Source organism: Lipophrys pholis (assembly GCF_963383615.2).
Source record: "Lipophrys pholis genome assembly, chromosome: 21".
In the NCBI taxonomy this organism is placed as follows: Eukaryota; Metazoa; Chordata; class Actinopteri; order Blenniiformes; family Blenniidae; genus Lipophrys; species Lipophrys pholis.
In genome coordinates this window covers 3,966,734-3,982,596 of record NC_137649.1, presented here as the reverse complement: position 1 = coordinate 3,982,596, position 15,863 = coordinate 3,966,734, and the positions used below count along the sequence as shown (strand labels likewise).

The 15,863-nt window shown below is 41.9% G+C and overlaps 1 protein-coding gene across 1 annotated transcript; it reads left to right on the top strand.

Moving 5' to 3' along the window:
* Positions 1-10,045: 10,045 nt before the first annotated feature.
* tdrd15 (tudor domain containing 15) lies at positions 10,046-15,553 on the top strand (the record flags this gene model as incomplete). Its single annotated transcript, XM_080491066.1, has 6 exons — positions 10,046-11,287; positions 11,417-12,181; positions 12,692-12,832; positions 13,097-14,226; positions 14,775-14,944; positions 15,540-15,553. 6 exons carry the CDS (start codon positions 10,046-10,048, stop codon positions 15,551-15,553), a joined length of 3,462 nt encoding a protein of 1,153 aa, XP_080347192.1.
* Between the last annotated feature and the right edge of the window lie 310 nt (positions 15,554-15,863).

The window sequence follows — 15,863 nt, the reverse complement described above, 5'->3', positions numbered from 1 at the left end:
CGCTAATCAGTCATATTTTAATTATATTTAGCTTGTAACCTCGCTACTGTTTGAGCCCCGCAGCTCGTTTAATGTCGGCGGGCGGATTTACGTGATGCACCTGAACGCATCACTCAGCTCCCGCAGTTAAAACAGGACCATCGTGGCGGCTCAGACACAAACTTCACTGAAACAGTTCAGCGAAATGCATTTCTGAAAACATTGGAAGCGAGCAATAAGCTGTGCCGATGAGAAGTTAAAACGACGCTTCACAGAAATGTCCCTGACGTGAGGGGGCGTGGCCTACGAGTTCGACAGCTTCTTCAGGGAGTACGAACTCTCCTGCCGAAAAAGCATTCATTTTCGGCAGCTGGCTGACGTCACTGCCCAACTTTTCTTCTTGTTCTTATGGGTTCTTAAGGAAGTATGCAGGGGCCTTTAGGCCCGTTACACGACAATGTCTTCAAGCAAAAGCGCAATACTTTACTTGCATTTTCGCCTGTTTCCATGGACACCCAAAATGCAACTTTTCAAAAATACTCCAACTCTGTCTCCATGGAAACGGACGGAAACACAACTTTAGTCCCGTTTCCAAGGAGACGGAGTAAAAACGCAAATTTCTGAAAACACTGTCTACATGAAAACATACGCAAATGCAACTTTTCAAAAAAGCTCCAACTCAGTCTCTGTGGAAACGGGGAGGCAAAACACATGTTTTTGAAAATGCTCCGTCTCCGTGGAAACGGGGTAAACTCATTTTTTTCATTTACAGTTGACAGTTACCGTAATGACAATCCAACTTGGTCGAATGTCCGTGAACTGTCATTGTCCATGTTTGTACCCTATGGTACTTTTCTGAAAGGAAAAAGCAGAAACGATGCGTTACCACTTTAAATATTGTTGGCCAAACTTTGGCAGCAATAAATGTCCTTCAATCTGTGTTGAAAGTGCTTCAAAAGAAAACATGAACTAACTTTCCAGTAAGACGTGACGATAAAACCTTGAATGTGCAGACTTTTTTTTTTTTTAACGTGGATAAGATTGTCAACTATCCGATTGCACGACTGTCCCTGAACGCACCATCTCACAAGGACGAGAAATGGTAAAGAATGCTTCTGAAATGAGCGGTTTCCATCGTCTGTGAAGTTTCTTTATAACAAATGCACAACAGCCTCTATAGCTCTTTTTTTTATTAGCTCAGATTTTATAGAGAAACTGTGATTCCATGAATTAATAAAAAAAAAAGGTTAAAAGATACAACTTGAATGTTTTGCAGCACAAAAACCGCCGTGGACCAAACACAAGGTGATTCAAAGTTCAGTGCACAAATTCCATTTTTATACGCAAAAAGTGTGTTTTAACGTGTGATTTTAACGTTGTGTTGGAGGCCCAGAAGCAGAAAACATCTGGAGAGGTTCTAACTGACGCGATTAGAAACTCGTACGAATGCTGCAAACTTCTGTTCCACTGGCATCGGGTCTGCAACCTTTATGGCCACAAGAGCCCTTTTCACCATTTTCCACCAAAATAACATTTGTCAGGAGCCACAAGACGTGGCAATGATCTGAAATAAAGAGAAATTCCATTCATGACATTCAATAGTTACAATTCCAGTATATTTAAACCTACTTTTTGTTTTTGCTTCTGTTTGTTATTTTTTCCAATTTTCCTCGGTTTGTTTGCACAAATATTTGCTGTTTTAGTTATATTATCAATTTTGAGCCTTTTTTGTTTTTTTTTACTATTAATGTTTTTTATCATATTAGCTTTTTTTCCCCCTATCTTTTGGGAGTAATTTTATCAAATCTTTCAGTTTTTAGTCATTGTGGCTGTTTTTAGCTGTTTTTTTGGGGAAAATGGTGTGTTATGCACATAAAATAAGGTTGCAGACCCCTGAGCTAGAATCAAGGCTACCGACTCTGTGTCCAGTGATTTGTTTGTCTGGAAATGATAGAAAACTGTGAGACATGATATCTGAAATACAATTATTTATTATACTTTTTTAAGTTTTCAATGAAAAAACACCAGGCTTGTTTTGTTTTTTTCGGTTCACATGTCAATGGTGCTCGGCAAATATTGTTCTCCGTTGCATGTGTGTGGTTTCATTACAAAAACAGTAAAACAACTCCCACTAGTGGCCAGACATGTTAACTACATCGTTTTTAGCATTTCTGCCGTTTCCGTGTAAATGAACATCGTTTTCAAAATGTTGCCATGTAAACATGGAATTAATAATTAGTACATTAGAAGATTAGTAGCGTTCAGCGAAATGATACTCCAAGCAGTGGCTTTTTTGTTGTTTTAATCTTATGAGGCCATAATAAACTTAAAGTTTCTGATCTAACAATGGGAGCGTGAGTCTACAAAACACTTTCACTTTATAAAACAACTTTTTTTTTTAATTGTTTGACTCCCAAATGAGTTTTTCTGTGTATAAGACGTTACTTTCTTTTTGTGGTTCTTAGTTATTTAAGATCTAATTCTTTACTTTCAGATGTATAACTTTAACTTTAACGGAGCACCAATGTTTTGCCATCTAGTTTTGCTCTTCTGTTCATTTAAGTGAGTTTCTCCTCGATCTGCACTCTTTAATATGAGAGTGTTCATGTCATTCAGCTCTTTGGGATGAAATCACTTGATTTTAAAAAAGAAACAAGAAATGTATTCCTCTCTACATTTTGATGTTTCTGTGAGACTGAAACGTGTTGAGAGTTTCAATAAAGGACATCGTGTCATGTGAGTCAGACAATGTCAAGATAATAAACACAAGTGGAACCTTTTCTTCTTTTTGAACAAATTTTTATCGGTTTATTGTGATTTGTGGGTTATGGGATTTAACCTCTACGACAACGGTCTGCAACTTTATGAACAAAAGACATATTTTGGAATTTTACACCAAATCAAACTCATCTAGAGCCGCAAAACACAATGAAACTTTAAAACAAGGCTGAAAGAGCTTCTAAAGCTTCATATTGACGGTAGTTCATCTTATGTTGTATTAGTTTCAGTTGCAATTCAGGACGTTGAACCTTTAATTTTCAGCTGATTTTAGCAGTTTCGTCCTTCATTTTCAGTGTATCAGTGGTTCATTTGGAATGAAAGTGCATGAGCGTCACACTGCATCGGAGGTGAGAACTGCCACAGCAGCCGGGGCGGCTTCCCAGGCCTGGACAACAACCAAACTCCCTCAAAGACACGAAAGAAGTGGTAACCAACAACTGGGCTTTTACATGAGAACAGAACTGTTTAGCTTTTATGAAGATGTCTTAATTCTATTACTTGTGATGGAGTTCTATCTTTTAATAACTCGTTAACTCACAATCCTGCACATTTTACATCGAAGACAACATCAAATGACCGGTGGGGGGGGGGGGGGGGGGGGGTGTCTTCATTGTTGTTCGATTACAGTCAATGTTAACTTAATTTAAATACAGAGTTTATAAACCACATTCCAACAATCTTGCCTTTTTTTTGTTAGATTGAGAGAGCCCCCTAGTGGTGAAACATTATAGTTCTTTTAAATATAGAGAGCACTTATTAAGACAACTCTTTCATTTACATACTTGTAAACAAACACAAGCAGAAGCTTTTAGAAAAATTAATGTGTTTTAGGGGGTTGGTTTGCTTGAAATGACAGTTAGTCTGAGTTTAGGGAAAACAAAAGGTTAATCATGTATATTTTAAAACAACACATCAATTTCATTTTAGAATGCTTTGAAAGACACCTCAGAAAAAGAAGCGCAAAATAAACTGCTTTTTTCAAGCTTAGCTTTTCAGTCATGAATGAATATGAACATATCTAAACATTTATAAACATTAACAAACCTGGAAATATTTGAAAACTTCTGAACACGTTTCTGTTTGTGTGAATTTAAAAATAACTGTGATGCTCTTCTGCTCTGAACCTGACCTGCAGCTTTTCTAACAACTTTCTCCTTTTAAATGATAAATTAGAAGAGATGAGACAGAGTTAATAATCAGAGACTCGCCGCCCTCTACTGACTATGGAATCACAGGCGTGCTGAAATTAAAAGTAAATAAATGTGGAAATATAAAGAGAATCAATAATACAAAAAATATACAAAGGTAGTCATATTCTTTTTCCATCTTGTCTTTGCTTATTCCATTTCAAAGCTTCTCCTGTTTTGTCTTTGTCTTTTCCTTTTGCTTTTTGTCTTTTACTGGACGAGTCAAGCCGTCTGGAAAAGACAAAAGCAATACAAAGAAAATCAGCGAGGGCTGTGGGCGGGTCTTTCTGTTCCGGTGACTAGTCCATACCTGATCACACCATTCCTGACTGCGGTTGAGGAACCAATGTACAAAAAGCTGCCGGAGGAAACACACAATTACATTCCACAGCGAGGTGTGAAGAGGAGGAAGACACTCCGTCTTATGAGAGTGTAGTGGTGTGGCTTATTTATCATGGTCGGTTTACACAACAATGTTTTCAGGTGCAAAATGAAAACTTTCGTGGATCAGTGGTAGAGTTGGTCGTCCAATGACCGGAGGGTTGGAGGTTCAAATCCCACTCTATCCAAGTCATTGTCGCTGTGTCCTTGGGCAAGGCACTTTACCCATATTGCCTCGAATGAATGGTGCATAAGTTTGGTCGAAAGTTGGCACAGAATGACAGCCACGCCTCTGTGAGCATGCCCCAGGGCAGCTGTGGCCACAAGATAGATTCCCATCAGTGGTGGGACTGGTGTGAATGAATAATGGTCTCTGTACATGCTTGAAAAAAGTGCTATTTAAATCCAAGCCATTATTATTATTTATACCATGGCCATAGCAAATAGTTGTGCTCAGTAGAAGGACAATAGGAACAATGTTTCCTCCATCGTATCATGGCTCCCTGTCCATATTCTCCTGAACTTGGTACTTTTATAGCTGACAGTCACTGTAATAACAATCCAACTTGGTTGTCTTCCCATAAAAATGTCCATCTTCTCACATTTTTAATGTTTGGAGGGTATTGTGGGAGGCGTGTGTGTGTGTGGTTTCATCACAAAAACAACCAACTGCGCCAACTAGTGACCGGACATGCTCACTACATTGTTTTCAGCATTTTTGCTGTTTCTGACTGAACAGACATCGTTTTCAGAATGTTGCCATGTAAATGTGAAGCTTTTCTCAAACGAAAACAGACAAACCATGCGTTTTCACTTGAAACGTTCCCGTGTGAACTTGGCCCTTTTAGACTGTCTGGAAACACCCAGGCACAGTATGCATGGGGGGAACGTGCAAACTCCACAAAGCAATGGGTGAGTTTGGATGGAAGTGTTTACCTACTGGTAAAACATGATGGTGACTCCTCTTCATGGACTTGAAAAGCAAGTTATTTCAGAAGAAACAATACATTATACCACAATAAATAAACTATAATATATTACTGTAAATATATAACTTCTCTATGATGAGTATCAGCTCGAGGTTTAAATGTGAATTTAAAAGCTGACGGACGCTTTTCACACGACCTCACTGTAGAAAGCGTCTCCACGCGCGCTCTGACGTCACGCACGTGCTGAATTTTAGCTACGTCCCTGAGCTAACGGCTAGCGGAGCGTGCACCCGAGAGGCGGCTCTAAAAGGTGGGGGTCGTGCCCTGTGTGAGCCCGGTGGGCGGTGACCCGAAACATGCGCCCGCAGAGGGTCGCAGCGGGGCGTCCGTGGCGGATAAAAGTGACCGTGAAGTCGGCGTGAAACTTTTGAACTTTGGAGTCCGGACGGTAGCATAGTTAGCAGCTAACTCAGTTTAGCAGATCAGGGAAAACGAGCGCAAGAAAAACGGTAATTTATCTTTAACTTTAATTATTTTTTCTTTTCAGTTTGTGAAATTCAAATCTACTAGGCTACTTTGTATTTCCAAGCATGTACTTTACATTTTAATTTGACAGGTGGGTTTTAAGTAACTGAAAGAGCTTTGATAGAAAATTCTCATTTTTTGCTGTTCAGATATAATAAAACTGCGATTTCAATTGTTTTTGTTATTTAAGCTGTTAAAATATTGAATTTGACATCTTGTCAAAGTGGAAAATGTGGCGTCAAAGTTCAGGTCTGTATTTGTGGATTTTAGGGATGGTTTGTGTGTTTTATCACTTTGTGCTCGTTAATCATCTTTGTGGTTATTTGGTTGTTTTCTGTCTCTATTTAATTGTTTTGTCTGTCTTTGTAATCGTTTTGTGTGTCTGCTTGGTTTGTCTTTTTTTTTCCCCCCAAAATATTTTTATTTGAGTTTTCACATTAAGATACAGATTCTTGTTTCTCAGTCATGGTGAACAAACATTTTAAAAAAATTATACCAAACTGCATACATGCACTGATAAATGTTGTATTATATTTACCAATGTATGCGCAAGAAAAAGAACAACACAAAAGTGCTCCTCCCATCTTATCTAAACATAATCTAATGTATTTTTAGTTATTAACTACATGTCAGTGTTATTGAAGTTAATAACTAAAGCTTAGTCAAAAAATGAAAAAAATATTGAAAAATGTTCTTATTTGGGGTCGACTCTGCGTTTATCCATGTTGCTCCATCAGGCTGTTCTGTTAGATCCAGATCTTTAATGAATTGAATGATTGGCCTCCATCCTTTCATAAATATGCTGTATAGACTTTAATATATATGGAATCCTCTTTCTTGGGACGTCTGCAACAAACTCCATTGTGCTGTAGTTGCTCTGTGAATATTTTTCCAAACCAATGCGGTAGTTCTTTTTGCATGAAGCTGAGATCTTTGAATGTTTGTTCCCCTTTACTAGAACTATGTTTCTCTGGACCCGATTAAAAAAAAAAAAAAAAGAAGTTTAGGATTCAATAGAATTTGTAACTATGACCTCCTGCCAGAAGCGTTTAGTGGCTCTGCATTGCTAAACACAGTGAAATGTTCCTGGGAGGTCCACTGGGGTGACATACAGCTCAATTTATAGTGTTTTAGTCATGTTATTCTGTGTGTATTGGCACAAGGTCTTTTCCACTCTTCATTTGAGACTTCAATTTGAAGATTTGTTTGTACTGTGAATATTGAGGTGAGAAAGAGGTCCTTAAAATCAAAAAACTCTTGAGATAGTACTTTCTCTTAAAGCTTCACTTTTTAAGAGTTTGGTAAGTTATTCTGGTTTATCTCAAAGTTTCTAATCCGGAGATATTTGGAAAGAAATTTCCATCAATGTTTGGTTTGTGCCACTTTGAGTTTGCTTCTCCTAATATCTTTGTTGTGTCCATTTTGCCTTTTTTTTATACATTGTTTTGGTCGGTCTCTCCGATCAGTTTTTGTCTTTACCGCTCATGCTTACTGTCTCCTGATGGAAGCTTTGCCTCGTGACGCTTTTTGGTCCGTTTCAGTTTTGGGCTGAACGCTTAATTGCATTTGCGATAATATCGCGATATGATAAAATGGGATTTTCTAATCGCAAGGGCTGCGATTTGACGGCTCACGTGATCTGGTCACGTGACAACTTGCGTATCCTGCGCGTGTCATCTGCCCACCTTGCCCAAGCGGGCTAGTGGTTTTTAGGGATGGAGCCGATCCGATCCGTGATCGGGTTCCGATATCAACGTAATTCAGGGATCGGAAATTTCCGATTCAACGTGCAGAGATTTCTGATCCATGAAGCCTCCTCTGATTTACTTTTACTGAAATGACTCCCCAGTGTTTCCCTGCTGCTGCTCTGCTCGCTGGCTGCAAACTGTGGACTGGATTTCCTGAAGGGAGGCGGGTCTCAATGAGACCAGGAGAAATGAGTCAGGAAATCCAGTCCACAGTTTGCAGCCAGCTTGGAGGGTAGCGTAGCAGCACTGTGCTATCCAACGTTTCATGACAACATGTTGCTGTTTGGATAGATTTTACACTCAAGACAGGGTAGTAAGTTTACAACTGTAATTGAAGTAGAAGATAAATAAACTGTCTTTCATATTAATACGAGCTTCATTTGACTTTATCTTAACATGAGCCCAGCCTATAAGAAAGAACAATTTATCTATAATAAATCTGATATTGTTTATTATAATACAGATTGATTTATTGCTTGTGTTTGTTGAAAAATACATGACAAGAGGACCTTGAAAAAATAATGGCATATTAAATCGCAATATTGAGGACAAAAATCGCAATTAAATTATTTCCCAAAATCGTTCAGCCCGGGTTTCAGTTTATGTTGTTTGTTCAGTGTGTTGAACTTTGTTTTGTTTCCAACAGGTTTCGCTTGAGATGTAAATGCTTCTCGCTGTGCTGCCATGTCGTTGGGCTCAAAACCTCAGTGGTGAGTAAAAACACTCAATAATGTACCACGACGTGCACACAGTTGGTTTTGTTTCTATTCATGTTGACTGGTTGGTTTGGTGGCTTAAATATTGAGTTCACATCTCCCATCAATAGATGCACTCATTTCAGATTTATAGACGATTATTGGCCAATTAGAGCTGAGCGATATGGGAAAACAGCCTTTCACAATCATTATTTTAAAATTAGTCGATATCGATAAATACTATTTTTGTCAATTTTAAATGTTCCCTGTTACTCTTAAGTTCTGAGTCCTGTCTTATGGACAGCACAGCTTGTCCAAATGTTCTTCTGTGTGGGATGTCAACATCTCCTCTGGAGGGCGCTCTGGTGCTGAGACCCCTCGTAGGTTTAATGTGGTTAGAGAGTGGGGGCGGGGCAAGACCATGAAGTGCTTTGTAGACAAGGTAACAGTTTTTAGAATTCATAACATTTAGAAAATTTGGCATTTTGTATTTTTCAAGAATATTACAGTGATGACTAAGGTTTTTGATCCAGAATCTTTATGGACTTTTTGAAAAGCTATGGGTTTGCTATTTGTTTCTCCAGTGAGTGACCATGATGTAATACAGTAACCTTTATGTGAAACTATCAGACAATGTAGAAACATCTTTGCTGGGTTTATTGTGATAAATGTCCTGATTTGTTTGAAGTTCTGTAAATTGAACTTGATTTTATTAGCAGTGAGTTTATTGTGTTTTTTAAAGGAGAGTGTTGAATCCAGAGTGACCCTGAGATGCTTGAACTCCTCAACAAGGTCAAGCTCAGTGTCTCCAAGGAACACAGTGGAACGGCCAAGTTTCACTGGGTTTTTTGTGAACATCATTGACCAGGTTTTCTTTTTATTTGATAGTAAGGATGAGTTGATGAGCCACTGCAGTATGTCTGCCAGGGCTGCTGTGAGGGAAGAGGATGCCTCCTCATTTTGTTTAGCAGGAATAAAAATTACAGGGTCATCTGCGTACATTTGAAAGTTATGTTTTGTTTTTTTAATGGTGTCACACTGCTGGGGTGGCCTCCTGCCCCATTCTATCCTGATTTCCGTAGTTCCAAGGGGCTGGGATGGCGTCCCGCTTGGTGTTGTCCAGGTGTGGGCAGGTCGTCCGGCGCCCGACCGACTGTTTACTTCGGCCGGCCAGGTTTTGAATAATTCCTTCGTCATCTGGCATCACTGGGCTGGGCGAGGTCTCGGCTTCTGAGACGTGGGGGGAAGACTTAAGACTGGGATGCCTGAGATGGGCGTTCACCCTACTGCTGAGGAACATGGCTGTAGCAGCACAAACATTAACACGTGTTTGCGATGAGCTGCTACTGTGCTGTTTGCTAACTTGGCATCACTCTGTACCAGCCACACGATAGGTTCAGTGTTGAGCAACTCTCATTATCATTGGCTGTTCGCAGCTGTTTTAAAAAAGTTGCCTTTTCAGTGGTTCCAAACACTGTTGTTGTGTAAAGTGATTGGTCCTATACCAGGATCGTAACACCTGACAGAATAACTGGTGATTCGTAATAATTGTTAATATTCAAATTCTTTTTTTTTTTTTTAAACCAAATTTACAAATGGAACTTACCAGTTAAATCAGAGACGAGCCATCTGGAAGACAGGATGCCTGCATCCTAATCTGTAGAAAAAGAAAACTAAAAGACTTTAAATAATACTACCAAATGAGATAAAGTGGAGTCAAACCTTTGTGCATTGACAGCACGGTCACGTCAAACCATGAGCGCACCAAAGTAACTCTGTTATTTGTCCCAAGCTTCTACTGTGTACGTCTGTATGAATGAATGAAGGCTCATGAACCAGCAACTTTATTTTGCAGGTCACCGGATTCTGGTCCACCGACTGCCCGTTGTCCGGTGGACTTGACGTTGACTCACTTGGACTGGAGCCCTGAAGCGACCCTGATCCATTTCCAGGCACAGCACCTCACAGTGTGTGAGCATGAATACAAGTTCCTGCATGAAGCAATACAGAGCTCAGAAAAAAACAGAACTGTGCTGGATATCGGAGACTTTTGTCTCGTGGAGGATGTGACCTCCGCTCTGTGGTTCAGAGGACGGGTTCAAAACCGAACCCAGGACTTGTTTGAGGTCTTGCTCATTGATCACGGCAGTGTCTTGAGTGTTGAAGCCACCCACATATCTTCTTGTTCGACTGACCTGTTCATTTTGCCGGCCAAAATAACCAGTGGATTCCTAGCAAATGTGCTGCTGCTACAAAGTTGTCCTCATTTAGTGGTTAAGGAATATTTGTCAAGCCTGATTAGGAGAAACATCACAGGTTACATTGAAGCCGTCCTTTCTGATGAAGTTCTGTTAGTGGAAGTACCCGACATCAACAGTGACCTTGTTCGGCATGGCTTTGCGAGGCATCTAGACATAGACACTTTCCTCTTTTTGTTTGAGCTGCTCACAGAGATGCCTCTCAAACAAGACGCTCAACTCAGTTCCAAGCTCGCCATCGAAAAGCCAATGGAGCAGGATCTCAAACCGTCCAATTGGAGAGGATACAAGGATCTATTGCCATTGTGTGGACCTAGATTGAGTTGTGGAACACGTACTAAAGTGCGAGTAACTGCTGCCCTCAACGCTGGACACTTTTACTGTCAGGTGGCCAGTAAGGAAACTGTCTTTTTGGAAATGTCAAAGAAGTTGAAAGTGATTTCTGAGAGCAGAAACAAGGGTCAAGGGCTTGCCACTGAGGACGTGGGTTCACTGTGCTCAGTCAAAGACAAAGCTGGAAATTGGTGCAGAGGCTTTGTGCCATTTCTCACCGTTTGCTCTCAAGTAGGAGTTTTTCTTGTGGATTATGGGTTCTTTGAAACTGTAAAAGTGGAGAACATCCACAGGTTGCCACCCGAATTCCGTTCAACACCCTTCATGGCATTGCCATGCTCGCTCTCCTGTCTGACTGAACAGGATGAGGTGCATAGAGCTCAGCAACTCAGTTTCCTCAAGGGAGGCTTGCTGGGAGACATCTTAGATGTGGAGATCAAGAGTGTTGATGAAGCTCAGCATCTGTACATGGTCAGTGTAAACAGGGTTGATGATCACAAAATGGAATCAGAGCCTGTACAAGAGTTTCCCACGGTGATGGTTAAATCAGTCTTGGCGACAGAAAAACCGTCACCTCACGGTGGTGTCTTGTATCGCCAGAGGACCATAATTGACGCCTTGAAAAAAGCATTTGTAGCAGAAGCATTAAACGTCGGCTCTGCCTTTATCGGCTATGTTGAATATGTCGAGAATCCAAACAATTTCTGGGTCAGAACACAAAAGCGCAACAGCGAGTTTGAAGAAATGATGGAGGAGATGGCAAATCACTTCAGTCGAGTGAAGCTGGATGAAGACGTTCTCGTGAATCCTGAGCTCGGGACATTGTGCTGTGCAATGTATGAGAAGGACATGCATTTCTACAGGGCTGCTGTGACGGGCATTGTAGAGCAAGGAGTTGAAGTCTTGTATATTGATTATGGAAACACTGAGACGGTGCCGTTCACATTGATTAAAAACATACCGGAAGCGTTTGCCAGCAAGCCAGCATTTGCCCTTTGTTGCACGCTTGTTGATGTCATTCCCTATGATGATGTCTGGAGTTCCCAAACATCCAGCTTTTTCAGAAGAGCTGCATCAAACAAGCCCCTCTTAGTCGACATTGTCGAGATGAAAAACTACAAAATGGGGATTGAGCTCAGCCAGGTCGAAGGTGGCAAGACCCAATGTGTCACTGAGCTCCTGATCAGATTCAACCAGACTGAATGTCTTTACCTGAAGCCTCAGCTGCGGAATAAAAGAAATCGCACCAGGAAGAAGACGTCCCCACAACCCTGTTTGACACAAGCCGTCAGGGGGACGACAGAGCAGTGGAAGAATTGTCAAGATGAAGACGGTGCAAATTATGTCAAGAAACCTCCGGAGCCGGTTAGTGTTAAAGCTTTTAGCATGCAGCCTGGCGTGGCAGATATTCTCATAAACCAGGGTTCAGCCAGGACAACACTGTCAAAGCAACAGCCAATCATGTTTCCTGAAACCTTTGTCTACTCCTCTTATGATCTGAATCCCGGGTGTGAAGAGCAAGTCTATGTCACCCACGTTGACAGCCAGTGGGAGGTCTATTGTCATCTTGACAAAAACACAGAAATCATCAACAGCCTTGGCCAGAAAATCTCAGAGAAGAGCAAAGAAATGAAGGAAAGCAAAACAAGAGGGGTTGTGAAAAAGTTGTGTTTGGCAAAGTACTCAGATGGCAACTGGTATAGAGCCTCAGTAAACCCTACTCCAAGTCCTTGGCACTTTAGTGTGTTCTTTGTGGATTATGGAAACACAACCATATCAGAGAAAAGTGCGGTCACGTTCATTCCCCGCGATTCTGCAGATTTGTTGCACATCCCCATGCAGGCTATGAGGTTTTGCCTTTATTCCGTGCCAAAGGAAGAGTTGTATGTTGACCTAAAGGAATGGCTTGAAGATGCAATACTCAACAAGCTACTGAGAGCGGTCATCCGTGGAAAGAACAACGATGGCTCATTTGATGTTGAGCTGTTTGATGGAGAGGTCAACATCAATGAGAAGGTGAAAGAGCTCGGTCAAACCAAGGCTGCTGTTGAACCTGTTGTGTCTCCGGTCACGAGTCAACCTAACGAGGGATCATCAAGTTCCTCAAAATCAGGCTCCGACAATAGAACAAGTGTAAATCAACAAAGTCATAGTGTGAAAGCAAGTGTTAGATATAGTTCTTTGAATGCAGCAAAGAGCTTCACCTATTTAAAAGCAAGGAGAAGCTTGAAAAAAAAAAGACAAAAAGAGTGTCAGGTTGCAAAGTCGAGATCAACGCAGCACTACAAGGAAGCACAACATGACAACAGAAGACAAGACTGCAAAGAAACACAACACAGAAAGGATGCACGAGACAGTGAGGAAAGACGAGAGAGGGAGGAAAGACGAGATGGGGAGGAAAGACGAGAGGTGGAGGAAAGACGAGAGGAGGAGGAGGAGGAAAGACGAGATGGGGAGGAAAGACGAGAGGGCGAGGAAAGACGAGATGGGGAGGAAAGACGAGAGGGGGAGGAAAGACGAGAGGGCGAGGAAAGACGAGAGGGGGAGGAAAGACGAGAGGAGGAGGAGGAAAGACGAGATGGGGAGGAAAGACGAGATGGGGAGGAAAGACGAGAGGTGGAGGGAAGACGAGAGGGCGAGGAAAGACGAGAGGTGGAGGGAAGACGAGAGGGCGAGGAAAGACGAGAGGGGGAGGAGGAGGCACAAGATAACCAGCTGGTTTGTACGCCCGGCTCTGCCCATGAGCAAAATAAAAAGAACATTCCATCAGCTGCTGGAGTTGAAAATGAGGACAGAGAAGTGACTTTGGAGACGAGTTCTCAGCGAGTCCTCTTTGCTCCTGTGGACGCCGACACTCGGTATTTGGCCTTTGCTGCTTCAGTCACGTCCCCCTTTGAGTTCAGCGTCGTCCTGGATGAGTTGCTTCCCGTGGCCACGACATTGAACAAGCCACCAGAGAAGACGTCTCCTCTCCCTGAACCTCACCTCGTCCCCGGAACCTGCTGCCTCCTCAGATCCGACTCCAGAGAAACGTGTCACCGCCATGAAATACTTCACACTGATGTCACAACGGTCCACAGCCTGGTGGATCACGGAGAGCACCAGCACGTATCACGAGATGACTGCTGGAAGCTGGAGACACTTCCCTCAGAAGTGGTGACCCTCCCCAGGGCGATCCACCGCTGTGTCCTGACGGGGGTAAAGCCGGCCGCAGCTGATGGACAGTGGACCGACGAGGGCGTGGCCTTCTTCCAGGACAGCTTGTTCCACAAGACCCTCCACGTCCTCTTCAGGGAGTTCGTATCAACCACACATTGGAAGGTTGACGTCCTTGCTGACGGCGTTCCCATGGCGAAGCAGCTGGTGGACGCCGGTCACGCCGAGTACATTGACGTCCTGCTCCAACTCAGGTACACACGTCTTCTTCAACACCGTCACATTCTCATTTACAAAGCAGGATGAAGGTTCTGAGTCCAATCACTGAAAAACCCACTCCTTCATCATACAAACACAATGTAAGTCACTTATTAAAAGCTTCTGAAGTGTTGAAAAAGCAACTTGTGGACGTTGTCAGAATAGAGACGATTAAAAAAACTGGTATTGTAATGTCCATTGTCCTATTGTCTAATAATTTGACCAGGAGGGAAAATGTACTGAAGCAAGAGAATCGGGCCCAGAACCGATCTCTGGGGTACGCCTCAGGGCAGCGCTTCATTTCATATAATACTCTGATCCAAAACAACACTGCAGTAATACTCTGATCCAGAACAGCACTGCAGTAATACTCTGATCCAGAACAACACTGCAGTAATACTCTGATCCAGAACAACACTGCAGTAATACTCTGATCCAGAACAACACTGCAGTAATACTCCTCTGTGCTCATTACCTGGTTATATTCAGCCTCTGATATCTAGAAGTATCTCCGTTATTTTATTGAAGTGAAAAGTTGTTTTAGGTTCCAGGAGCCGAACGCCTTGAATGCTCTTCTTCCGTACTCCGACCGAGAGGAAGAGCCTGCACCGGACGACGAAGACGACGACGAAGACGACCTGTTCGAAGAGGCGACGGAGGAGTTTCCTGACGAGGTGGATGAGGCGGAGCCGCGCGGCATCGGAGCCAAACCCTGTGAGAACAACTCGACAACTGATGAACGAGTTTGTAGTGAAAACTGTTTGGGTCTTTTCGGTTCAGAAAAGTTTGTCGTTTACATCGTCAACATTGTAAACAAACAATCATCTGCAATGTTGCCATGTCGACGCGAAATTTTTAACGTTTGTCAAACGGGAAACTTGTCAGAAATGAAAAGTTCTTTGTCGTCACTCCGTTGGGAAACTGAAGCACGTGAAGCAGGAGTCTGAAATCGTTCACTCAGTTCCAATCGTTTATCTTTTATTTACACATCAGGGGTTTTTAAAGGCGAAAAAGGGTAAACGGCCTAAAATAAACAAGGTGTTTCAGCTGAAACGAGTAAAACTGTTTACATTTCTAGAAAGATAAAGCTGAAAACACTAAAGTTGTTTCAGTGGAAACATCCAAATGTCTAAAGTGTCTAAAGTCTTTAAAAAGATTAAACTATAAAAACATTCACAACAATGACGTGTTGGATGTTTAGAAGCTCTTTTATCTTATAAACTCATTTTATTTGATGTAAAGTGACTCAAACTGACCAGAAAGTCTTGTTGTTCCTGTATTAAAACCAGTGGATGTTTCTTTTCTGCAGGTCTCCTGATGTGACCTGCTGATCTGATGGACTGTAGTTTTTGGTTCCTCCGTAGTTCAGACGTCCCCGTGTGATGTTGGGGTTTTATTTGGTTCCGCTGCAGCTTCAGAAACCCGGTGAGCAGTTTATGGGTTGAAATGATGGAGAGAAGTTTGATCTGTTGAGGAAATCACCCAGGTTCAGTGTTGTTCTTACGTTAGAAGGTCATTTGGAATAAACTTTCTTCTTTTATTAAAAGAAAAGAAACAAAACAAGTCAGGGTGAATCTATTCTTTGTTAATCTGATTAAATAGTGAAGCTCTGCAGCTGCAAAAGTAACAATGT